The sequence below is a fragment of the Myotis nattereri genome, assembly GCF_964212035.1.
Source record: "Myotis nattereri genome assembly, chromosome: 12".
NCBI classification, from domain to species: domain Eukaryota; kingdom Metazoa; phylum Chordata; class Mammalia; order Chiroptera; family Vespertilionidae; genus Myotis; species Myotis nattereri.
This window is the reverse complement of record NC_138087.1, coordinates 54,477,820-54,505,197: the sequence shown is the minus strand read 5'-3', so window position 1 is coordinate 54,505,197 and position 27,378 is coordinate 54,477,820. Positions and strand designations below refer to the sequence as shown.

General features: G+C 44.4%; 1 protein-coding gene across 4 annotated transcripts; it reads right to left on the bottom strand.

Annotated features, from left to right (window-relative positions):
* Window positions 1-1,111: 1,111 nt before the first annotated feature.
* CLTA (clathrin light chain A) lies at window positions 1,112-27,378 on the bottom strand. 4 transcript variants are annotated; one of them, XM_081102922.1, is made up of 7 exons: window positions 27,019-27,378; window positions 14,557-14,594; window positions 12,395-12,512; window positions 7,936-8,047; window positions 3,631-3,684; window positions 2,472-2,507; window positions 1,112-1,526 (listed from the first exon to the last, which is right to left on the bottom strand). In XM_081102922.1, the coding sequence occupies exons 1-7, from the start codon at window positions 27,227-27,229 to the stop codon at window positions 1,355-1,357; spliced, it is 741 nt and encodes a 246-aa protein (XP_080959048.1). In that variant the 5' UTR covers window positions 27,230-27,378; the 3' UTR covers window positions 1,112-1,354. The 4 variants fall into 4 exon arrangements, with proteins under 4 accessions (XP_080959048.1, XP_080959049.1, XP_080959050.1 ...); XM_081102923.1 differs by lacking the exon at window positions 2,472-2,507; XM_081102924.1 differs by lacking the exon at window positions 3,631-3,684.

Here is a 27,378-nt window from a genome sequence, read left to right as displayed (position 1 = left end):
GTTACATGAACCATCACCTAAAACAGGGGTGGGGAACCTTTTTTCTGCCAAGAGTCATTTAGATATTTATAACATCATTCACGGGCCATACAGAATTATTGGCTGCTGTGGCTCAGTCGGTTGAGCATTGCCCCATGCACCAAGAGGTCACGGGTTCCATTCCCAGTCAGGGCACATGCCCAGACTGCAAGCCTGATCCCCAGTAGGGGGAGTGCATGAGGCAGCCCATCAGCGTTTCTCTCTCTTCCCTCGCCCTTTCTCTCGCTCTAAAATAAAAACTATATACATTGGAAAAAAAATCTTGTTATATTTGATCAAACATTTAATTAACTCACCCCTAATGCCTTGGCAGGGCCAGACCAAATGACTTCTCGGGCCTTATACAGCATGCAGGCTGGACGTTCCCCACCCCTGACCTAAAATGTGACGGATTCTGAGGGCACATAATAAATGTGTTGATGTTTGAATAGAACACAGCCTCCTAGAGGCATCTGTTGTGTTGAGCAGTGTGGTCTAGAACTTTCTGTGCTGGAAATACTGTGCTGTGCCATACGGATAATACCTAACCACATGTGCCTGAGCATATGAAATATAGTAGGACTAGAATGTGCTTTTAATTTTAATTAACTCTAATTTAAATAGCCATATGTGTCTACTGTATTAGCCAGCAATTAGATAAATATTTGACACCAGAGATATGAATATGAGCAAAGTGCTACAGGGATCCAGAGTAATGGGGCTAGTCACACACTAATGCCACCGTGACTCAGGTTTACTGGCTGGATCCAAAGGCGTAAGGTCTCACTATAGTCTATGTACCCCCAGAGACGCCGCCACTGAAATATACCATCCAAGACCCTAAAGTAAGGGACAAGAGCCATCTGGGAGAAAATATATAGGTTGGTGAGGGGTTAACTTTTAGCCCGGGAACTCCCTTTCCAAATGGAAACTTCAAAGACAATAGAAACTTGGAGCTATTTTAGTTGAAAGCAGGGGTGGAGACCCATGACTGTGCTGCCTCGGACTTAGAAATGACAAAAGTAAATTCCTTATTCCTTTGAACCTCACTCCAAACTGCAGCACATCTTGAGATCAATAATGCAGCTACATGTTTATTGTTCAAAACAAATTTATTCTCAGAATGCACAAAAAGCACAGGTTGAGGCTTCCCTCCCCCTCCTCTCTGCCCGGGAGAACACAGTTGAAGGAAGAAACATGCAATCACAAACAATGAGTAACTCTAAAGACAAAAGGTTTGGTCCAAAAGAACTCAACATGATTAATCCAATTAGGTGAAGAGCTTCACTGAGTAGGATTAAGATATTGCAGATGTAGTGTTTCACAGCGTGGCTCTTCAGTGCACCAGGGGGGCCTGCTTGAGGGAGATGAGGACAGAGCGCATGCGGGAGACGTCTTTGGCCTGCTTGCTGGACTTAGGGTTAAAGTCACACAGCCGGGCCACCCGTTCCCACTCAGTGCCTGGGGATGACTCGTCAATGTCATTTACAAAGGCTTCTTCTGCTGCCCTGGAATCAACAACAAAATATGTTGGTTTAATGTAGAACCTTGTGAGCTACCTGGTGGCTGCCTTGTTCTAGAAGCGACTGCATCTTCATGCCTGACTTAATGGCATTCTGGTTTTCTAAGGAATCACAGCCCTTGGCCCAGGTCAGAGTCAAGAGCAGACATGTGGCCAGCTCTCTTAGGCACAGGGTGCCTGGACTGCTATGTAAAATGTTGGAATACAGGTGTTTGGTTTCAGGGCTCCTCTCTCTGTGTCTGTCTCTGCTGATACAGAAAAAAAGCAAGTCCTTAGCCAGCTACACAATGCCTTCTTTAACAAAAGCAAAGCAGCAGGCTTGTCAAGAACTTGAACAGTACTTTATGTTGGGCTGTGCTAAGTTTCAAGTAAATTTAGACTTCTAAAAAGCCCACAACTCATTGCGCTACAGCTTCTGGATTTATTCCTAAGGCTGGAGAGAAACAGGGTAGATCAGAGGGAATTCAAAACAAGCTCCCATGCTAGCAGGCATTAGAGACTAGAGCCATTCTGGAAGGGGTTTTTAGGACGTTCTCCAGTTCAGCCATTTTCCCTCCAGCCAGGTACCTTAGGGCACACGTGGCAGGGGTGGGCACCCAGGGGCTGGAGAGCCCATCAATGTTAGGTGCTTTTTGGTAGGATGCTGCTCTAACATTCTTTCAGTCAAGGTCAGCCCACCCCCACTTGGGAACCTGCTGGTGGGAGCTATAGCTCAAAAGGACAGTGGTTAAGAAGAGGGAAGACACACTATATTCATCTACTTCAACAAGCATCACGGGCAAAGCAAAAGCAATGGAGATGACTGGTCTGTGGGGACAAAGGGTTGCACTCACAGGGATGGCCGTGGCAAACACTGCTGAAGCCAGAGCCACTACAAGACTGCAGCTGCAGAGCACACACAGTTAGGGGCAGTGAGAAAGATTTACTTAACTGTTCTAGGCTGTAGCAAGGATGGCTTATGTTTGTGCTTAAAGGTGAAGAGAAGAAAAGAAACAAGGAGAGAAACTTTAGGTCAGATATAGAAAATGAGAATGAGCTCAATGCAGATGGTAAGTAAGCTAGACATGCCCTTGCCACTCTATGATTGGGAACGTGCAGCTGGCTTTGCTGGGCTACCCTGCTGCCCAGCAAACCCAGATTCAACCTTTCTAGTCTCCATTTCTACTCCAGAGAGAATGTGCAAAAATCAAATCCAACACCACCTGTAAGTCCAGCATTTCACAAGTCTCGTTGCAAATACATCTGGGGGCCCAGGAAACCCAGTTTTGTCTTCTACCAGGATGAACATCTCAAGGCTCTAGGCTTCTCAGCCTGTTGTCCACCCTCCCCACAAATTCCTCTCTTCCTCCATTTCACTTTCATGTTTCTTCAAAATCTAGTCCTAACATTTAAAGAGGAAACAGCAAGAACAGTTTCCAAGTCTTCAACAAGACTGCTTAGATAACATGAACCCCTTAAAAAAAAAACAAACTTCCAAAGATGCAATTTTCTTTGGGGAGAAAAGCCAAAGTGGCTCATATCAGCCAGCTTTGGCTACCTTGACCTTGAAGCTGGGGCCTCTCTGAGGGTGAGGGAACAGGGCATCACAAGTTGGCAACTAAACCATTTCTGACATATAAGACCATAGAGAAACCATTACAGGCCCCCATCAGAGACAACCCCCTCTGCCCAAGGGAGAGGCAACCAACTCCACATTCTTCGAAGAAACCACGTGTAGAAAATGTGCCCCGACTGGTTCCTAACCAGGACATCTACCTCTGGCAGGGGCGTAGTGGTGGCAGCAACAGGTCAGAGCCCTCCAGTCCCAAAGCCTTCCCAGACAAGATCACAAATGACCCACATTTTGAAAGGGAGTCAGCTTCCTTCTGTCCAAAACCCCAAATATGAAAAATGGCAATCAGAGTTGTAGGAAGTCATGATTCTGCAAGACAATCATTGGATCATACCCCAGCTTACCACCTATTAGTCAGCCCCCGAAGTGCCAGTTTGAAATAATTTGAAAAGCAAAGCAACTTGTGGCATAAAAGGTGCATTAACTCTAAATGAAAAGTAGAATAAAAAAAGGAAAAGGAATTAGTTTTGCAACATACACATAACCAATCACGTCAGCGAAGGGTTGTTTGTAGAAAGCTTCATCTGCCACCCTAGACAGCAAGAGATCCAAAAGGCAGGCAAGCAGGCAGGAAAAAAGAGAGAACATTGAGAAGCAGAAACATCTCAAATCCACAATAGAGGCACAACTTCTCTGGGAAAGCTGTTCCCATGGCTCTATCCTAACCCAGCAAGGGTTCCAGCGCTGGAGACTCCAGCAGGCACTGTTTCCTGCTGGCCTGCTCCACGGGGATTCTCCCTTTGCCTTACCTCAGCCACAACAAGCATTTCTTAAGAACCTACTTATGGGCTAAGCCCGTTTACAGTCACTATGTTGGTTCAATTCTCAACCCCAGCAACCTAGGACATACCAAGTGTTCTCACCTCACTTTACAGATGAGGTCATGGAAGCCTACAGATGAAGCAACTTATTCAGCAGTAAGGCAACGGGCAGAACTCCCAACCAAAGCTGCCTGGCTCTTTTCACTGCATATTAATACTTCCCAGCTGGTGTAAGCCATGTCACCCTCCTGCCAGGCTCAGTCACTATCACTGGGTGTACCACACAAGCTAGGTCCCAAAGTCAGTTTTTTCTTGGATTATCCAATTACTGCTTCCCCACACTGGCTGGGTGGGATCAATTTCCAGTATCTTAGGAACCCATGTGGCCACTTCAAAATTCCCACCTTAGAGAAAAAAGCAGCTGGAGGCAAGTGGTTTAGTGGAAAGAACTGCAGATTAGGTTCTGGCTCTGAATTACTGTGTCCCTGAACAGACTGCCTGTTCAGTCCATGCCAGACTTGACTGCTTTAACAAGGTGAGGCCCAGAAGCCAGCACTTAATTCTTTCTTAACTCTCACTCACATCAGGAATGTATCAGAATGGCAGGGCTCTGAAACAAAAAGGAAAGAGCAGAATGCTGAGTGGAGGAGTTTACACCACAGAGGACAGGCTGGCCACCTCGTCCACTGTGGGTGGGCAGGGAACCTCCCTCAAGGAGCCTTACCCTGTCCTTTGCCAGGTCAGTCTGGGACACAGGCGTGGAAGGGACATTTTTTTTAAAGGACAATCATGCCTGGTTATTAACAAACTCACATATTTATTTAAAGGGAAATGCTAGTGACTTTTTATTTTTAAACTCACACATTTCTTTCTTTAAACTCACCCTTTCTTCTTTACCATTTTGGTTTTTATATGGAAGTGTTCTGTGGAAATTTAAAGAAAGCGAAAATAACAGCAAGATTGTAACTCGCAGTGAGTCAGTAGGAAAACAGTTGTTTGTGGGCAAAATAAGTGTGAGGGAAAGGAAACGTAGGCCAGCTTGTAAACCCGTAATCCTTTTAGTTTTCACAAGGACTAAACCTAATCAATTTCAACTGTGTTTTGCTTCTGCTGGAAGAAAATAAAGGTTTAATGACTCCTGTCAAGGCATCACTAAGACAACAAAAGCCTGAATATCAGGCTTTGGCTCCTCTGCAGCTAGCCCCAAAAGTGCTGGTCTGTGACAGCACTGCTCTGTCATGATTACAGACCCAGGACAAATGGAAAATCTCATACAACAAACACAGACGGCCCTCCACCTGCTTGTTCTTCACCCCCCAGATAGAGGGGCCTCAGAGCAGCAATCCTCAGGCAGGCAAGGCAGGAAGGGGCTCAGGGAAGCCTGCGAGAAGAGGGGGGGAATGCTTTCGGGCATCTTAGGAGGCTGATACTCACGAGGGCATGGAAAAATGTTGGCCTCACTGAGCATCACGGATTCCCCAAACTTTTATAAGCCTTGAGAAAAGTGAAGCTAAGTCAGTACCAAAGCTACCTATAAAAGGGGGAATGTTTGTTATGGTTTAGGAAGGGACATGGTCTGGGGTTGTTCTACAGGAAAAGACTCCTCTGACTGGCTACTATGAAAAGAGAATTCTTTTCCATGTGCTGTCCCTTAATTCATGGCTCTTGTGCAGTGACATTTAGGCCCCAACTCAGGATAAAAGGAGGGAGATGCAGTCTGAGGACTGACAGACTAGAGATGCTGTGACAAGGTCTGTTGACTGTTCTGCCCCCTGTACGGCGCCTGGCACAGATGTGCTCTGAAGGCTTCAACGGAGGCATCTGGAAGCAGAAAGCCTGAGATACTTGCATTAAAACAGGCCCTTGCTACCCGGAGTCTCCTCTTTCAAACTTCCCTGCCTTATCTTTGTGGCCCCCCTTAAAACATCCAGTTGCTGCAAGAATCACCCAGTAAGAATGAGAATGCTTGAATTGAGCACCCTCGTTTTCTTTCCTCAAAATATTCACTATTTACCTGTAGACAGACAATGAGAAAGATAAGTCACTTTAAACAGATAATTGAGACTTCTTTAGTCCCATGGGACTCTAATGTTTGAGTCAAGCTTAAATGGGGGAAGGGAGAGCCATAAGCAATGTCGAAATCTCCAGGGGAGGGTGTATGCCATTGGAAGAAGTCCCCAAAGTGGTTCTATAATGGCTTCCACCTCAGCCACTGAAGAATGGGCGTGAAGTGTAAAAACCATCCCTGGATCCTTGGTGACAGTGGCTAGTGCGGCACTAGCTTTACACACTGACGGTCAGCCCTGTCTGTGCTGCAAGGTTTCTACAGGCAAGTGATCTGGTTTCTGAACAGTTCTACATTTCCAATGAGTGGTTAAGTTTAACTCTTCCTCTCTCTGGTACCTGACATTCATCTCTGAGACTATCCAACCCAACATCCTCAAATTCTACGTAAAGAAAAGTACACCAAGCCCTGAATCAATGCCCAGATGGACTAAACCTTTAAGACTAAGCTCCTAAAAACAGGTGTAATCAGTCTCTTCAAGGACAATCGATTCTGTGTACAGACAGAAGGGATTCAGTTTAGCAACACTGGCTTGAAAAAATTTCTGCAATGGGAAACCTATCCCCAACGTAATATTTTAAGTCTGAGAATCTGAATGTCAGCTTGCTTAAGCCTCAGGGACCCTGAACAGGGAGGGTTAGCCCAGGTTTGCCAAGTACTTCAGAGCAGACTGCTAGGCTACGGCAACACACAGGGTGAACAGCGTCTCATACAAAGCACCCACTCATCTCTCTTTAGAGCTGTGAACTCACAGCTGGGGGAAACTATCTTGAATAAGCAAAAGATAAAGAGGCCTGGCCTGTCAGCACTTCAAAGCGATCACAAGCTCAGCAGAAGCCCCCAACCTGAGAGCAGTCCCACCATCCTTATCACAGAACTTCAAACGGAACCAGTAAGCACAGAGAATGCATCCGCCACAGGAAGGTGGCCAGGACAGAGGCTCAAACCTGGCATCTGAGGGGCAAATGACAGAACCAAGGACGGCCAACAGGAGATCACTGAAGACTGCTACCTAAACAGTCCATCTGTTCTACCAGGGTTGCCCCACAATGGCCCTGGCTGGCAAAGCCATCAGCTCCCTCTTTTTTGGCAAATGTCCATACAATAGAGCTGACAGAGAGATGGGCACTTAAACCCACTTCTGCCTCTGAGGATAGAAGCCTAAGACTCTTTACCTTGAAAATTAAAACTATCCCCAAGACCTGTCTTTATACTGAAGTGAGTGAAGTCAATCCAGCAGGGAAAGCAAGCCCACGGGCACCGTGGCGAGCAGCACTGCCTCTACCTCTCTGAGCCAATTCCTCATGGACGCTAGGCATGCAGCATTAAGGACACAGCTACTGGTCAGTGGGGATATGAGAATGTTTCCTCCGACGACTCAAGAGCATTTTTTTAAAAGTCAACTCAAGATTTTTTTAGACACAAATAAATACCTAGAGAACCCTTAATTCTGAAGTCGCTGTGTTGGACGACCTTCTTTGGCTACCTAATTACCAATCACATTTTCCCACTAACAGACTCCTCTGTGAAGCAGCTTTCAGAGGGCAGGGTTATAGTTAGGGAATACAACATGATGAAATTTATCATCACTTCCAATGGACTAAGATCCTGGTATTATAGTCATGAAACGGCCTTTCATTTCAGGGTTACATCTTTACACATGGACCTGATCCATGAAATAATTTTTCCTTTGCTGTATCATACCATTACAGGTGGTACATATGAATCAAACTCTTGGTTGAAGAGCTAAACTCACAATAACTGGGAAGGCTAACAGCTAAATTATGCTCACATGAACCAAGAGACTTGCAACCTTTATTTCAAGCATTTTTCGAAAACCTGCGAACACATTTCACACTAAAAGAGATATTAGCAGCTGAGAACCTATCCTGGCTTTGGAAATGGATTTGACTCAATCTTGGAATACAAGCTGTGCCAAGAAGCACCATGGACTAACCTGTTGTTTGCTTTTGTTTTTTGTAACTGCTCATCCTGCCTCGCATACCACTCTTCCAGCTCCTTTATTGCTTTTTCTTTCCACTCTGCTTCTTGCTTCCGAGAGTTGGCATCTTTGAAAGAAAGGAAAAACGACACAAATGAAACAAAACCTGTGCAAATGTATATTGGGAGAATAGTCAGGAGGGAAGAAAAAATTCTATTTTTCCCTGTCTGTACATCCAGCTCTTGACCTCAGTGATTCTATCCAAGGTGTTTCACCACATTTTATCCCAGTCCCCTGACACTATCACTAGTTGGTAGTTTTTGTTTTTTTCTTTAGGGCTTTAGGAGGGGCGGCCAGGGGGTAGGGGGGGCACAAGAGTGGAAATACTGACTTTTAATAGAAACAAGCCTTTGGGGGCACCAACTAGGGAAAAAGCAATTACAGATTTTTTTTTCTTTTTTGATTAATCCTCATGGAGGATATTTTTTCCAATGATTTTTGAGAGGGAGGAAAGGGAACTGAAAGAGAGAAACATTGCTGTGAGAAAGACACATCAATTGGTTGCCTCCCACACATGCCCTAAGGGGATCGAAACTCCTGGCCAGGAATCCAATCCACGACCCTCTGGTGTGCAGGCTGACACTGTAACCACTGAGGCACACTGGTCAGGGCTACAGATGATTCTTTAACAATGCTGCCAATATCAGTTCAGGGTTGGCTATTCATATTAGATAATCCTTTTTTTAAAATATATCTTTGCTTTCAGAGAAGAAAGGGGAGGGAGAGAGAGAGAGAAACATCAATGATGACAGAGAACCATTGATCGGCTGCCTCCTGCACGCCCCACACTGGGGAACGAGCCTGCAACCCAGGCATGTGCCCTGACCAGGAATTGAGCCGTGCCCTCCCGGTTCACAGGTTGATGCTCAACCACTGAGCCATGCCAGCCAGGCCATATTAGATAATCTTTTAACAAAATCTCACAATTTATATTCCACACCTGAGGTTGAAAATTGTTCTATAAAACACAAGATGGCACTCTCTTAACTAAATATGGTAGAAGCACCTCTATGAAGCAGAATGCTATTAGGAAAATTACCAGAGGTAGAGAAGATTTAGGAACCAGGGAACAGTAGAATATAGATGTTCGAGTCGGGAGGACTGCAAAATATTTATCCCTGCTTAGACTGCACAGTGAGTTTGTGACAGAGCTAACGAGAAACTCCAGTGGAGTGAACTGCAGGGCGTTGGGGATCATTATTAGCAGTTATTCACAAAGGTTCCAGAAATTAGAGAAAATGCACACCCAGCAGGAAGTTTTTCGGGTTTAAATATGGGTTTTCCTAACATTTAACTAAAATAAAGAGACACATGACAGTAGATAGGAGAAAAGGCAGTATGCCACAGCCACTGCCGCAGTTGACACCTCAAGTTACCCAGATACTTCACTTGAAAACATGCTCTTAAGGCCATCCTTTCTCACTTAATCTTTACAACAATCCCATGAAGGTAAACTGTAGTCTCATAGTCAGCAAAGAAAAACTACAGCTCAGAAAGTGAGAAATCATTATAAAGGTTACAGTGAGTGACAGAACCAAGACTCAAACCCAGGTCTGGCTGTAAAGCTCACATATTCTTACTTCATTATGCTGCCTCCAGGGGCGGGACAGAAAGGGAAGCAAGCCAAGAAATAATCTTAAGATGAGCCTGAAGGTGGTAGCCACTGGTCCAGACTAACGTTTGGACAGTATAGAGCCAGAGCCCACCCTGTAATTAGTATCCTCAAGGGGGAGAGTATAAAGCAGTGGTGATGACAACCATTCAAGGGAAGAAATGAAGCATTTGAGGGCATTTTAGGGACTTTGCAAAAAATGTCTTGTAGAAACAACCTGCAGAAAGCAGTAACTGCTAGAAACAGCCTAAGAGCATCTAAAAACCCCAAGTTTCACATTATCAAAGAACTTTCACCCTGTTATCTAACTTATCAGATGGTGACCTATTGCTCAGAGGATAATTATTTTACTCAGATTTTCCACTGATGACTCAGTATATAAACTTCTGGTGCATGTCTGTCCACGTCACTAAGTGTATGCGGAATGGAGGGCGCTATGATGCAATGGGAGATGCTGAGGGTTGCCAGTGCCATGTGGGCAAGAAACTGGAAAATACTATTTTCAAAATGTAAGGTCTCCTTTTCAAGACTGGTGAAATTACTTCCAAAAAACTGCCCTTTGATTGAGGAGTATTTTCTTTCTGTGTAGTCTGATAACTTTTTAAATGTTATTACATAGTAGGAATAAAATATCATGGAAATTTACTCAAATTTTTGTCTAAATAAAAACTGTTACCATCTGTACAAACTAGGTTCTGCATAAAACAGTCCTTTAAATTGTCTTCTTTTACAGATTTATGAAGTGACACTGGCAATAAGAATTTAGAATTCTTAAACGTTTAGCTTGATGAGACAACTATCCAAGCCATAATACAATCTCTGAGTATGGAAGAGAGAAGAGGGAAGGATAAAGAGTCCCCTTAGAAAGCAGGGCACACTGACAGCTGTCTCCTTTGGCCATCCTCATTACTATTCACAGAAAAGCAAATTATTTCACAACAGCCAGTAGCTAAGCTGCAAACCAGTGACACTTGGTTCTCTATTCTTAGCATTTTGTGCCTTCTCACAGTTCTTGCAAAGAAAAAAGGTGAAAATGAAGAAACACCTACTTCATGGATCAATTTAATTCAGTTCAGTTAGAATGTAAGGTCAAATGTTTGACTTCCCTCAGGAAGATATCTTCAGTTAAGAAGACAATACACTTCATGGAATATTTCCCAAATGTTCAATTTGATAATTGAAGAAGAAAATGCAATTTTCACAGACACTAAAGTGAACACTCTCCACAAACAAGACAACTTTGCTAAACTTTGGGAAAAGATTAAGTTGGGTTCTGTAACATGAAAAATATCTAGTAGTAGCAATACCAGTTAAGTCCTGCCTCTAAGCCTACTAAGAAGAGATATACAAAGAATAAGCAAGGGCTGAGGCTGCCGGCACCATGAAGACCTATTTTCATCTACCTAAAGCTGTACCCTCCAGTAGAGTAGCTATTAGCCACATGTGGCTATTTAAGTTTATTAAAATTAAATAGTTTCTCAGTCATACAAGCCACATTTAAAGTGCTCTATAGCTACATGTGGCTAGTGGCTGCCACACTGAACAGCACAGATACAGAGTATTTCCATCACTGCAGAAATAACTAGTGGATAGTGCTGTAAAGGTTCAAACATAAGTGTGCCCAGTATTTGAGTCACATAAATTGGGCTGGAGAGGCAACAGATTTTACATTAATTGGCTGTGTTATCAGGGTCACAACCCTTCCTATTTCTAGGTGTCAGTTACCCCATCTGAAAAATGAGTCATGTTTTTACGAGTTCAGTGGTGTCTAGGAAGGAATAATGCTGACACTGTGGTTATAGAGAAGAATGTTATATTTCTAGATTTACAATAAAATATTTAGGCATGAAGTATATGATGTCTGTCTCTTAAAGTGGACCAGAAAAAGTATGTGATTGTATACTTACAATACATGTATCTTCTTTCAACTATTGTTTGAAATTTTAGTAAAAAGCTGAGGGGAAAAAAATACCCACACTCTGCCATACTCTCTAACCCGCATATACAGATACCAAGTCTCTCCTGATCTTGCCCAACAGCTGACACTTCATGTACACAGAGAGCCCTTCACGTTAGGCCAGGCTGGCTGGCGCTGATCTTAGGCTTGGCCTGCCTAACGAGATGGTGTATACTAAATGCAATGTGGCTGAAGGGATGGGTATGGACTCTGAAACAGGGCAGACTTAAGCTGAAATTCGGACTCTACTTCTTATCTGTGTGATTAAAAAACTTATTCTACCTATGCTTTTCACTTTCCTCACCCACAAAAGTGTAAAAACTTACCTTTCAGGGATATGAGGGTAAGAAAAACAAATTGTATGTTTTCTAACATAGCTCACATTTTCCTCTTAAGCGCTACTTCAAGTTTACAAAGCGCTCTCATAAATACCATTGCAGAATTCCCAGGGGATTGGTAACACTGATCTTACTCCTCTCAGATGAAGGAACAGATTCTGCAAGGTTTGTGCAAGAAAGTGTGCACAGTTGGTAAGGGCTAAGGCTGAGCCTTGAACCCAGTCTTCTCACTCCACGTCCCCGGCTCCCTTCCCTAGCACCACTCTGCTCTTCTTGAGAGGAGAGGATCTACTGGCTGCTTTCGGGCTGCCCTAATCCTTACATAGTAGCCTGTCATTAAGGATCTCCACCTGAGTAGCCTTGTGACCTTCAGGTTTAGAAAGATGATCATCCCAAACACTAGACAAGGAGATAATGGCTAATTCAAGTGAAAAAGGAATAAAAGGAGAGTCAAGGTCAACTATTCCACTGAAAACAGATACCCAAAGGCAGAAAGGGATTCCTTACCAAGGGCTTCCAAGCGTTCCATTTGCTCTTCTCTCCATTTACGGATACTTTCAGGCTCTGATTGCAATCGATCCACTTGTGAAATAGCTGCGTAACTGTCTGTCGGACCATTACTCTCCTTAACACAAAACATAATTGTACTCTATCAGTACCAAAAACTCCTTCCTGAAATGCACTTCATCCAAGTTAGAACCCCTGGTTATGTACAGCACTCAAGATTGTTAAAATGTTGAAGGATGACCTTAGTACCAATAACACAACCTGATAGGGAGCTTTCAACATTACCGCACTTAATCCTTACAGCCCAGGAAGAGGCAGAGCAGTTGTCCTATCTGTTAATAAATGGGACATGAGTGGGAGATAGGAAAGTCAGGGAGGGGAGCAATGGAGTTACTGGGAAACAGTGTTATCAGTTTTGGTTTCCTGACTTGACACAGAGATTAGGTGACATTTTCAAAGTAACAAAGGTAAATACATAGTAGAGCACGGCTTAGACCTTAAGACCTACATGCTATTACACAATGCAGGAAATAGGTCACTTAATACCACCTTCATCAAAATATAGTGAATTTGAGAAGAGTCCAAAAGAAAATGTATAGTTACACATCAAGGAAAAAAATAAAAAGGCAGGCAATCGTGAGGCGTGCATGCACGTGCGCAGACTGCTCTTTATAGTGGGTTAGATTTGGGAGCTAATAAACAAACTGACAAAAACTCAAACAGAACTTAATCTCTAGAAAATTATTCTAACTACACTATCTACAAAGGTGGAAAAATTTATTTAAAGTATTAGTAGTAACTAACTTATCAGCATTTTTCATGTATCAGGCACATAAAAGCTCTCTTCCCCAAACACTTTGCAAAGCAAGTTTTTATTCCCTTTTCACAGCTAGGGAATTAAACTGAGGCACAAAGAAATGACAGGTCCAAATTCATAGCTAGTAAAGCAGGGGTGAGGAACATTTTTTCTGCCAAAAGCCATTTGGATATTTGTAACATCATTCACAGGCCACAGAGAATTATCAACTTAAAAAATTAGCCTGCTGCCTAGCCAGTGTGTTTCAGCTGGTTGAGTGTTGCCCCATGCACCAAGAGGTCACAGGTTCCATTCCTAGTTGGGGCACATGCCCAGATTGCGAGCCTGATCCCCAATAGGGGGAGTACACGAGGCAGCCCATCAGCGTTTCTCTCTCCCCCTCCCTTCCTCTCTAAAATAAAAACATATTTAAAAAAAATCAGCCAGCTATATTTGGTCAAACATTTAATTAACTCACCCCTAATGCTTTGGCAGGGCCAGTTCGGGCCTTATATGGCCTGCTGGCTGGACTTTCCCTATCCCTATAGTAAGGATAAAGCCAGGATCTAAACCCCATTCTATTTCACTCTAAAGGCCAATCTCTAAACCTGGGATCGGAAACTACAAATCAGGAGGCCTGCCACCTGTTTTCTAATTAAATTTTACTAAAACACAGCTAAGCCCATTCGTTTATGTACTGTCTATGGATGCTTTAAACTGTAGCAAGAGTAGTTTGACAGACCTTATAACTCACAAAGCTTAATATCTTTACTATGTGGCCCTTTATAGAAAAAGTAAAATTAGGTCACCCTTGGTTTAAAAGGTTCAAATGCTGGCCCCACCACATACTTACTGCCTTTGTTACTTTAGACCAGTGGTCAATAACCTTTTGTACCTCACGGACCACCAGTGGTCTGCGGACCACCGGTTGGTGACCGCTGTTTTAGACTACTGATTTAACCTGTGTGCCTCAATTTATTCATCTGTAACACAGGAATAACAACAGTACATGTCCCTCGCATTGTTGGGAGAATTAAATAAGTATAAACAGTGCTTCATAGCACATCACAGAGAGTGTTTAAATTCACCACAGCCTCCATCATCATCATCATCATCATCATCAAGGTTCATTTCTTGAGAATAAAGCTGGTTAACACTAGGGCCTGGTCAATAACATTTTTTAAAAAAAGCTCTATATAAGTGTCACTTCTCTTCGAATCCTTCTACTTTGGCAGGTAACATACCAGCTATTAATATATCCAGGAAAATCAAGCGAGTGGGGTCCTTCCTGAATCAGTCCATTCAAATTACAGGAAAGGACGACTCTTGACCACTATAATTCAACACAATTAAGAGTACTCTGTACCTGGTAGTATTCGCCATTCATCACTCCATCAACACCATCTGCAAGACATAAGATTGCAATTTGTCAATCAGGGCTGGTCAAATGCTGAGCCAAAGGTTTACAGAGTAAAATATAGTATTATATGTAGTAAGTATTCTAAGTTACTCCTATCTCTCTCTCTCTCTCTCTCTCTCTCTCTCTCTCTCTCTCTCTCTCTATATATATATATATATATATATATCCTATCTAATAATAGAAAAACATGGTAATTGACCACACCTTCACTATGCTTCCCATTGGCTAATCAGGGCGATATGCCAACGAAGATGGTGGTTAATTTGCATACGTAGGCGCAATGCCCGGGAGGCGAAAGGGGAAGGATGGAAGAAGCCGCCTTCCGCTGACGGTGATCGGAAACCCAGGGGGCAGTCAAGAGCCAGGTGGCCCCCGGCCGGTGATTGGGAGAACGAAGGCCGCCTTTGCCCCCCCCCCCACACACACACACACACACACACACCGGTGAGGAGAATCGGGCGGGGTAGGGAAGAGGTGGCCACCAGCAGCCGCCTCTTCCCTGCCCCCCTGCCCCAGCCAATGTTCAGAGAAGTACCTGTATTTTTTTTTTTTTCAAAGTACCTGTATTTTTAATAATTTCTTGACATGGTAAAAGAATTTTACATTACGATCCAAGGGTGGTGGGGTGAAGAGAAGGAGCAGCAGAACAACCCAACAAACAAAAAGGGAAACAGAAATGCATGGTGGAAGGGATTTGAAGGGTGGGTAGGGGCATTGCCCAACTAAAATGCAATCGGTTTGTTGCTGAGTACTATTCATGGGAAGACAGCATCCTGACTCCTTCTCTATACAGCATATTGGGAGTAAAAATGATGCAGCCAGGTGGAAATATGATTAGGGGTTGGAAGACAGACAGGGAAAGAAGTAGTCAGAAATAGACACTGAGAGAGTCACTGGCTGGCTGGCTGCAAATACTGACTCTCCAGTAGTGATAGAATAAAAAAGTGGGGGATATTTCTGGAAAATTCAAGAGATAGGGAGCAACTCTTCTATGGTTTTAACTTGCCCAGCAGATCTCCACATACACACGTGTACACGCCTGTGTTTGCATGCACACACATATACACATAACTGACTGCCCTCCCTGGAAGCACAGAAGAAGCCACCCGCCCGAGGTCCCGGGCTGCAGCCACCCGGAGAAGCTGCCAGCCCTGTGGTCCAGGGCGGCAGCACCTGTGGCCAGGGAAATAGGTTCCCTCTTCTCCTACTGCAGTTATTACTTCAATATTCCCCTTCTGAATTTCTCTCCTGTACTACAACCCAACTCCACTTTTCATCGGAAGGATACGGAACAGAGAGAGCAGTGTTAAAAGCTTACATTTTTAAGCCAGTAAGGTTGGTACTTAAACATATAAATGGAAAACTAGAGTCCTTAAGGTAACAAAGGCTACAAAGGAAGGGACAGCACATGACCTATTATATCCAGCAATCCATATGGGGACTGAAAACTTTGCAATGATGACAATTAGTGAAGATATGAATCAACTAAAATAGTTGAGAGGGACAATTCTTCCATCTTTGAAAATATCTACATCAAATCTGTTTAAATAGATTTTCATCTGTATAATATAACACATTCTGACAAGACCACCATCACCACTAATGTGGTCAGTGTTGTGCTGATAAATGTTTAATAACTGAGGAACCCCCGCCCCCCGAGTGCACAAATTTTTGTGCATCAGGCTACTAGTGTGTGTGTGTGGGTGTGTGTATCCTCTAATCTAATAATAGATAAACATGGCAATTGACCATACCTCCACTATGCTTCCCATTGGCTAATCAGCAGGATATGCAAATTAACCCAACCAAGATGGCGGCCGGCAGCCATGCAGCTGAAGCGAGCAGGAGACATGCTTGTTCCAGTGATGTTGGCTTCCTCCCTGTTGCAGCCGGGCTCTGAGCTCCACTCTAAGCAACAAAGTTGCAATTATAGACGCTAAACGAACCCCAGATACCTGCTTTCAGCAGGCCGTGGCCTCAGAGCTGGAGTGGCAACGAAGTTTCAATTATAGAAGGTAAATAAATCCCAGAGTAAAAAAGAAAAAAAGGAGAGGTTGGGAGCTTCAGTCGCCGGCTTGGCCAGCCTGAAAACAGCCCTCAGCCCCTCATCCAGACTGGCCAGGCACCCCAGTGGGGACCCCCACCCTAAAGGGGGTGCCGGCAACCTGAAAATAGCCATCAGCCCCTCATCCAGGCTGGCCAGGCACCCAAGCGGGACCCCCACCCTGATCCAGGACACCCTTCAGGGCAAACCAGCCAGCCCCCACCCATGCACTAGGCCTCTATCCTATATAGTAAAAGGGTAATATGCAAACTGACCCTAACAGCAGAAAGACTGGGAATGACTGGTCACTATGACACACACTGACCACCAGGGGGCAGACGCTCAATGCAGGAGCTGCCCTCTGGTGGTCAGTGGGCTCCCACATGGAGGAGCTCTGCTCAGCCACAAGCCAGGCTGATGGCTCCCAGTACAGCGGTGGTGGTGGGAGCCTCTCCTGCCTCCTCAGCAGCGCTAAGGATGTCCGACTGCAGCTTAGGTCTGCTCCCCGCTGGCAAGTGGACATCCCCCAGTGCTGCCGGGCTGCTAGAGGGATGTCTGACTGCCAGCTTAGGCCCAATCCCCCCTGGGGAGCAGGCCTAAGCCAGCAGGTGGTCATCCCCCGAGGGGTCCCAGACTGCAAGAGGACACAGGCCAGGCTGAGGGACCCCCCGAGTACACAAATTTTTGTGCACCGGACCGCTAGTATATAATAAAAGCCTAATATGCTAAGTGTCCGGTTGTCCAATCAGCCAACCAATCAAAGCATAATATGCTAATGATATGCTAAGGCCGCTCAACTGCTCACTGACCACCAGGGGGCAGACGCTCCGACTGGTAGGTTAGCTTGCTGCTGGGGTCTGGCTGATCCAGACTGAGCAAATCGGGCTGCACACACCCTAGAGCAGTGGTTCTCAACCTTCCTAATGCCTCGACCCTTTAATACAGTTCCTCATCTTGTGGTGACCCCCAATTTCATTGTTACAAATTGAACATAATTAAAGCATAGTGATTAATCACAAAAACAATGTAATTATATATGTGTTTTCCGATGGTCTTAGGCGACCCCTGTGAAAGGGTCGTTCAACCCCCAAAGGGGTCGTGACCCATAGGTTGAGAACCGCTGTCCTAGAGCCCTCCCGTAGTCCCTCTCCCTGACCTACACACTTCCAATCCAGGCTGAGGGACCCCCCTCCCCCCCCACGCCAAGTGCACAAATTTCATGCGCCGGGCCTCGTGTGTGTGTGTGTGTGTGTGTATACATATAATTGATTTCAGAGAGGGAGAGGGAGAGAGAGAAACAGCAATGATGAGAATCACTGATCAGCTGCCTCCTGCACTCTCCACACTGGGGATCAAGCCTGCAACGAAGGCATGTGTCCTGACCGGGAATTAAACCGTGCCCTCCTGATTCATAGGATGATGCTCAACCACTGAGCCACAATGGCCAGGCTACAATCCAGTCTTACTGACACAACTATTATTATTTTTATTATATTTTATTGATTTTTTACAGAGAAGAAGGGAGAAGGATAGAGAGTTAGAAACCTCAATCAGCTGCCTCCTGCACACTCCCTACTGGGGATGTGCCTGCAACCAAGCTACATGCCTTTGACCGGAATCGAACCTGGGACCCTTCAGTCCGTAGGCCAACGCTCTATCCACTGAGCTAAACTGGTTAGGGCCTGACACAATTATTTATAACCAAATGAGAAAGTCTACCTCAGGAATATAAAAAATGCCTAAGACCTAGAGCTGGGGTGGGCAACCTTTTTGTGAGTGCGTGCCAAAACCAGCAAAATCTCTGACTCAAAATTCTTCTGCGTGCCAACCCTAATTTTTTGAGAACATGTTACACCTACTTGATATCTCTTAAGGTGTATGTATGTGAAGAACCCTGAAGAAATAAAATTCATTCTAGCGACAACAACACGGTATATGATGATGAAAAATACATTTTTTAAATGTATACATGTACACTGATAGTCCGACAGAAAACTTTATGACTCCATTTGATATTATCAGTAGGACATTTGTTGCTGCATCACTGATGACAGAGATTTTACATCAGGTTTATATTTCGTGACCTTCAGAGATATGCACGAGCTACTATTCTGAGCCATCAGGCTACTCCTATTACGAGACTTAACAAAGTTCCTCACTAAGAACAGAGATTCACAAGCATATGTGGATGAAACCAAAACACTGGTTGGATCTAGGAAGGCAGGGAGAGTTAAGGCAGAGGCATAGAAATTGCTCTTCCCCTCTCTCGTCAGTCCATGTCTATGGTCTTTAAGATAACTTGTTATGTAAAATTATTTATTTATCTAAGATGCACCTACACTGAATTTACCTGAAAAATAAAAAAGTCGATATTAAGAAAAAAATTGTAAATGGAAGATTATAAGAGAGGGTTTTGCGTGCCAACACAAGTTACTGGTGTGCCATGTTTGGCACGCATGCCAGGGGTTGCTCATCCCTGACCTAGAGACTATCAATCCACATAGTACAAAATGGTGGCCCATATGCTGAACATACTTTAAAATATAAAGTACTAAGTTAGAAAATTCCACAAGATCAGGATTTCCATGTTTGGGGGAAGGGGCAGGCAAACAGAAGATATGGCAATAATGGGGCTGCATTCCTGAATTGGTAACACTGTTGGACATGAGGGTAGCCTTCATATGGAGCATGCTCTGGACAATTTGCCAGTACTCCCTAGCCCCAACTTTTTTTTAAAAGATATTCAAACTGATTTTAGAGCAAAAGGAAGGGAGAGGGAGAAACACTGATGTGATAGTGAAACATCAGTCAGCTGCCTTCTGCATGCCTCCTACCGGGGATGGAGCCCAGGATCAAACAGGCAACTTTCAGGTGCGTGGGGAGATGCCCAACCAACTGAGCCACACTGGCCAGGGTAAGCCCCACAAACCCATTCTGTGTTTCACTAATTTAATTACCTGACTAGTCTGATAAGCATGTGTTCCTAACCTAACCTAACCTAACCTAACCATGAGGCAGTCTCTACAGTGTTGCACACCATTCCTCTGGAGTGGCTGCTCTAATTTACTTCAAAAGCCTCAAAAAAATTTAGCTTCCACCTACATAATCTGTATTCTGTATCTGTAGGTTGACCCACATTTACTAGCTAACTGGAGGCCTGGTGCTCAAATTTGTGCATGGGTGGGGTCTGATCAGGCCAGGGGGAGGGGCCGAGGGAGGTCAGCTGGCTGCACTGCGCATCATAGTGATCGGTGGTTCCAGTTGCTTGGCTTTCATGTATATATATACTAGTAGCGCACCAGTAGCTCACTGCCACCCTCCAGTAGCTCTCCGCCTGCTGCCCTGCCATCCTATAGTTCCCCCCAACCCCCTTCCGCCCCTCATAGCTTGCTGCCCTGCCCCATCCTGTAGCTCTCCACCACCCGCTTGTAGCTCACTGCCCCACCCTCCTGCTGATCCGTGATCCAGTCGTTATGCGGTTGGTTGTTATGCTTCATGGCATAACGACCATTTACATATTACATCTTTATTATATAGGATAGGTTATGTAGAACTTGCATTATTTTGACCAATTTTTTTTCAAACTGCAATGACATTTTATTGAATGGAGTAGGAGAGGAAAGATGAAAGAAGAGATGAACCTAAATGATTTAAGAACTCAAGTAATAAAAGGAATGCCAAGCACTTAGTATGGGCCACCATCAGAAGGCCCTCTGAGGGCAATATATGAAAATATTTCACACAGCTTTCCTCTAGGGGTAGGTGCTCTCAGCCTCATTCTTTCCTTTTTTAAAAAAAATAAAAATGAAAAAAAATATATATATGTATGTATATATATATTTTATTTTATTGATTTTTTACAGAGAAGAAGAGAGAGGGATAGAGTTAGAAATATCGATGAGAGGGAAACATCGATCAGCTGCCTCCTGCACACCCGCTACTGGGGATGTGCCCACAACCAAGGTACATGCCCTTGACTAGAATCGAACCTGGGACCCTTCAGTCCGCAGGCCAGCGCTCTATCCACTGAGCCAAACCAGTTAGGGCTCATTCTTTCCTTTTAACAAGCAAAGATTTCATCAAACCACTCCTCTGGTCTTGATTCCTAACTAATTACAGGCATACCTCTTTTTTATTGAACTTCACAAATATAGTGTTTTTTACAAACTGAAGGCAAGACCCTCAACCATAATAAAAAAGATTACGACTGCCTTTACTGTAACGCTTGCTTTATTGCAGTGGTCTGGAATCAAACTGGCAATATCTTCAGGGAATTCCCATAAACCCAACTTTAACTGCCCATTTTCCAAATCAACACTAACATTTTATCCATTCTTTTAGTCTCTTGCTTCTCCCAATTACCATCCCCTTGGCTTTGAGAGTAATGAAAACTTTTCTCGATCATTTCCCCAGCATGTCTTCCTGATACCAAAACATTCTGTTTTTTAAAAAAGGAAAATGGAGACAGAAGAAAATACCATGTAATTTCATTAACTCAACCCCTTGGTTTCTATCCTGTTGGTTTATCTAAAGTGTATAGATGAAATTTTTCAGCAAAACTAGACTCCTAAAACATAACTTTTTTTCAGTAATCCATTCTTCTGTATCATTAAATTCTCAACTTTAGTAGGATGAAGACACCTACTACTTATCGCTTCTAATGTGCCAGACTCAGTATTAAACACTTGATATACATTAAGTTTTAATCCTCACACAAACTTACATGTATCAGCACTTTACAAATGACCTTAGAATATGCATAGGGTTCCTTGAAGTAAATAAGGTATTCTTGAAGGGGCAGATAATTGATGACACTATTTTCTCTTAAATTTATTTTTTTGTTTAAAGATGTAAGAAAAATATTAAATGCATGTATTATGAAATAACCAGCCTTTAAAAAGTGGTGTAATACCTGAGCAAGCCAGGAAGTCAGAGGATAGATCATCTGATAAATGAACACAAACTGCAGGATCTAAGCATTTACCAGCACACTTCAGCTTTACTCTGTTTCAACTGCTGGCTATGAATCTGTAGGAGGGAGACATTGATGTGAGAGAGAAACATCCATCCTCTGTACACGCCCTAACCGGGAATCAAACCAGTAACCTAATTCTTTTACTCCTCTGCTTTATTTACGATAGTACAAAAATCAGTTTCTCATAGTTTTTGTCATGGCTTTTTATACTCCAAGCTGTTTGTGCGTCCACCTACCCATATAATTATTAAAAATACTCTATAGCTCAGGCAGCATGGCTTGCTCAGTGGTTGAGCATCGACCTATGAACCAGGAGGTCATGGTTCAATTCCCATTTAGGGCACATGCCTGTGTTGTAGGCCGATCTCCAGAGTGGGGTGTGCAGGAGGCAGCTGATTCTCTCTCATCATTGTTTCTATCTCTCTTTCTCCCTCCCCCTTCCTCTCTGAAATCAATAAATAATAATAATAATGATAAATAATAAAAGTACTTTATAAACTTTTGGAAATATAAAGTTCACCAAAAAACTAATCAAAGTATTTGTGGGGGGGTGGGGGGGGATATTAAACTGAACCTCAGTAATAAATTTATTGATGTAGAATTGCTGGGCCACAGGATATACATTTTAAATTTTAAAGGTTTCTAAACACCAATCATGCGCCCCGTTTCTCAGACCTTCACTGAGACAGTTTTATAATGTTTTAAAATTTTTGCTAATTTGAGAGCAAAAAAACCCACCTTAAGGTGGCTTTGTTGTGCTGATCTTATTTCCTATGAGGTAATTAAAAATCTGACACTGGATTTTCTTCTTTACTGATCTGCCTGTTCTGCCCATTTCTTATCTCTAAGTATTCTCTCTGTATGAATTATTCCTCTCATACTACAAGTGTTTACCCCATTTACTTTTTATGGTTTATGATATTTAACACCTAAAACTTAACTTGTATGTAGACAATATCAATTTTTCCCTTTATGATTTCTGTAACTGTTTTTATGCTAAAGGCCTTTCCTATTCCAAGATAAATATTCACTGTTCTACTGGTACTTGAGGGGGAAAAAATCCTCTCTTTAATCCACCCAGAATTTATTTTTGTGTAAGACAGAAAAGAGATGATTTTTAATCCTAGAGCCTACAAGCCAGATGGACATTCTGGTTAATAAATTACAGCTAACACACCAACTATTCAGTTAATATATTCCAGCCCAGGGCCATTCCCAATAGGAAAGTCTTTGATCACTATTCCATCACAAAACTAAGAGAAGTTCTCATCCCATACCTCCTAGGTCACATGCTATCTGTCCTTTGGATCTGAAGACTCTTCCAAACCCATTGGCAAATGCTTTGAACTCTGATACCTTACCACTGTATTTACATTCAACTGGCCCAAGTCAAAGGACCGTCTGTTGCTACAGAAACATGCAGAAAGGACATTAGGGCGCCTTAATTTATTAGGACAACTAAGCTAAGCAACCTGATGCTCCAAAAGGAAACTGTCTAGGGCAGCAGTCGCCAATCTTTCAGACCTCACGGACCACCAGTGGTCTGCCGACACCAATTGACGGCCACTGGTCTAGGGCATCCAGACAGAAACAAGGGTCAGAATATGATTCCAGAGATGTAAGACTCTTTGTCCCAAACCCACCATACACCTCTCAAACCTTTGAAGTCAAGCAGACCAGGGTTTGATTACAGTAGAGCCATGTATTAGCGTAAATGCTATGTTAGGATCACTGTTTAAACTCCATGATGGTAAGTTCTCATCTGAAACAGAATGACACTATCACTTAGAACAGGGGTGGGCAAACTTTTTGACTCGAGGGCCACAATGGGTTCTTAAACTGGACCGGAGGGCCGGAACAAAAGCATGGATGGAGTGTTTGTGTGAACTAATATAAATTCAAAGTAAACATCATTACATAAAAGGGTACGGTCTTTTTTTTCAATAGTTTTATTCATTTCAAAGGGGCCGGATCCGGCCCGCGGGCCGTAGTTTGCCCACGGCTGACTTAGAACCTGGCACAAAGTAAATGAGCAGTACTACTAAATACCATGCATGAGATTTCCTTGAACTTATCAGCTTCACCACTACCAAGACAATTATTCTCCATCTCCAGCTTTCCTTTAAAATTCATGTACCTCCGTTTCCTTCTCCTCCAAGAAAGAACCTGACAGAAACATACCAAACAGTGCCTCACTGCCACACTCCTTTAGTAGCTCCTTAATCACCTCTTGTTTTCCTCCCTCCTGAATGCAGGTTTCCAGCAGCTCTACAATTAGGCTGCCTCTTTCCTGACCACCTGTTCTTCCTCAGTGTCTCTGGAGCCACTCCACCAGGCTGTTACCTCCCACCTTTAAACCTATGTGTGCATCTTTCCCGCCTCTCCTTATAACTGAGAATCACCCTGGGTTTAAGCCTAATCCCTCTGGCTTCTGCCTGCCCACCCTCCATGGGCCTTTCCCCCAAGGCCGGAGGAGTTCATGTGTGCTCCTCAATCTGTTAGAGCAGTGGTTCTCAACCTTCCTAATGCCGCGGCCCTTTAATACAGCTCCTCATGTTGTGGTGACCCCCAACCATAAAATTACTTGCGTTGCTACTTCATAACTGTAATTTTGCTACTGTTATGAATCGTAATGTAAATATCTGATATGCAGGATGTATTTTCATTGTTACAAACTGAACATAATTAAAGCATAGTGATTAATCACAAAAACAATATGTAATTATTAATGTGTTTTCCGATGGTCTTAGGCGACCCCTGTGAATGTTCGACCCATAAAGGGGCCGCGACCCACAGGTTGAGAACTGCTGTGTTAGAGCCTCCTGCCTTTAGCAGGATACAGAGCTCCCTCCTAAAATCTGTTTCCTCAATACACTCCCTGAAAGCCCATAGGCCTTGTAACACCCTTCTCTCCCTACTTCCAAAAAATAACAGTAGCAAGGCACTGTGTGTAGTTAGCGTACTGTGTGTAAGCACCTTACAGGTGCTTTCTCCTGTAACCCTAGCAGCCCTATGTAGTGTATGTTTTGCACCTTTTACAAAAGGAAAAACTGAGGCAAGGCACTGGCGGCTACCTGAGCTGCCGGAAAAGCTCTGCTGGCACAAGCAGCCCAGCACAGCACAGAATCCTGAGACAGTGCGAGGGAAACGAGGGGGGGGGGGGCGACAGAGGGAAAGAAAGGGAAAAAGAGGGCGAGGGAGAGTGAGAGAAAAGGGAAAAAAGGCCTAAGTAGTTCTCTAATCCCCCAAGGAAGTGCTGACCGCTGCACTATTACCAACTCCAACTGCACTGTCAGAGATCAGGCTTTAAATCACTAAATGCTTAGTTCACTAAGAAAGTCCTTCCTAGGAACTAAGTCAGCAATCATCCCTTCCTTCCCTTTGCTGAAAGCTTAATACACCAAAGACCCATGAGTCTAACTCTATTTTCTCCCTTTTATCTTTTCAAACTGCCAGTCACCAAGAATGGACATTTTTGCCCATTTTTCTGTGAGTATCTATGTCCAGACCCACTGCTAGGCACTGTGGATACAACAGTGAGCAAGAGGTAACACTGTCCTTGAATCAGGACAGTCTTCTGACTATGGGTCCTACTTCTCCCAACACTGTCCTACCCAGGGCAGCCACAACTGCTTTTCAGAAATGACAGTCTCTTATCCCAGTACACCCGTGATGAAACTGCGACGGAATATGATACAGTGGAAGAGCGGGGAAACGGCTCAGCTATTAACTTGCCCTTAAGCAAGTTAGTTCTCTGTAGGACTCATTTTCTCTTCTATTAAATGAAGGAGGTAAACTAAGGACCTAAAAAAAAGTACATTTTATGATTCTTAGGCAAATGTTAAAGACCATGCAAGAACAAAAGAACACCTGTATCACTTTAAAGCCAACTTCATCTCCCAGCCACAATCCAGCTCAGTCTAACCTGCTAGCTATAAACTGCGTTTTCAGGTATATTACACATGGTCACATATGGGGGACAGATTGGTAGGAGGCAGCATGGTATAGTATAAAAACCCAGAGACTGCAAACGAGCAGTCTCCCCACGTCCACTCCGCCCCCCCTCCCGCCCCCCCCAAAAAAAGATTCTGCTTGGCTGGCACAGTAATTTGAGATTTCTGAGTCTGAATGCTTTTCTGAAGAGCACCATTCTAATGCGCCAAAGACTCCAACAGATAATGAGTCTCCAACACTCATTATCTCACACCAGCATGTTTCTCTCATTTAAGTTAATTGCTTGGACCCTTAAAGTAACTCCCATTTGCCCCACGAGTGCCTTATTCTCCTCTAATAAGAATTTTTAAAAAGTAAATGCAAGCCCTGACCACGTAGCTCAGTTGGTTAGAGCGTCCTCCTGATATACCAAGGTTGCAGGTTCGATCCCTGCTCAGGACACATACAAGAATCAACCAATGAACGCATAAATGGAACAAAAATCCATGTTTCTCTCTCTAAAACCAATCAATAAAAAAGTAAATGAAAAGCCACGTCTCACTTCCAGCTACTTTCCTCCTTCCCTATATAATTGAAAAGATTTCTGCCCCTCATCCTTTCCTCCCACCATGACTATCCGAAACATCACACACAGATAAGGCATTAAATTAAAAGGTCAAATTGGCATACCGCTTTTTGCTTGATTTTTTTTTTTTTTTCCTTGAGCTTGGCTGGGGAAAGGCCACACATCACTCTCTATTCGCCTCCTTCTCATCTTTCGTTCTGCTTAGGCAACACTGCCTACCAAAGCCATGTCCAGCGCAAGCAGAGCTCCTGCAGTCCTACCGTAATACGTTCGAAAAATGGCAAAACTCTCACCCCTCTTTGGCCGGCTTCTTTCTCCAAGGCTAGACCATCTCTCCTGAGTTTCCTGTTCACTCCTTTTTCCTCCTCATAACCCAACATTCTGTACTCCGTCCGTGCTTGAGCGCATCACTGCCATGTTTGTCTGTGTGTGTCTGAAACAATACTGTTTTTTTCCTGCCCTCCTGTCCTAATAACTGGTCCCGTGCTGCGCTCGGACTGGCCTGCAAGCCGGCCAAACTGCGCCAATGCGGCTGTGCTTCCGAGGCCGGCTCCCAGCAGAGCCAAGTGCTCCATGAACAGTCCCGGAACGGAACGAGCTCCTTCGGGCTCCTCGGCGTGGCTGTCGCCCTATTTGCTCTGCTCTGCTTCCTTCCTCAGCCCGCGCCCCGGAGCGCTCCCACACACCCACAGGTCGGCGTAAGCGTCCCGAGCCTAGGTTTCTTGCGTGACTGGGCCGGGGTCTCGTTTCCCCTCTGCCACTCCTCAGCCTCCCGGTTCCGCAAAGAACAAGTTACACGGAGCTCTCAGATCCACCGAGGGCCGAGCTTCCAGACAAGTCCTCCCGCCCCAGACGCGCCCGCACTCTCACCCGGACTCCCCGGCGGCTCGCCGTGCGGCTGGGGCCCAGGGGCGCCGCCGTCGAGGATGGCGAAGGCCTCGTCGTTCTCGATGCCCGCAATCTCGCTCTCCTGCTGCGCCAAGAAGGCCGCGGCCGGGTCTTCTTCGCCGGCCACCCCGTTCCCCAGAGCGGGGCCGCCGGGAGTGCCGGCAGGGGCGCCGAACGGATCAAGTTCAGCCATGGCGGGCAGTTCAACGGCACAGACACCGACGCTGAGAGACACACCGACAAACCCACCGACACCGCGCCCGGCAGCAGCCTCTGTGGTGGCGACTACGCTCGGAGGACAAGCTGGAGGAGTGAGAAGGCGGAAGCGGAAATCCTGCCCCC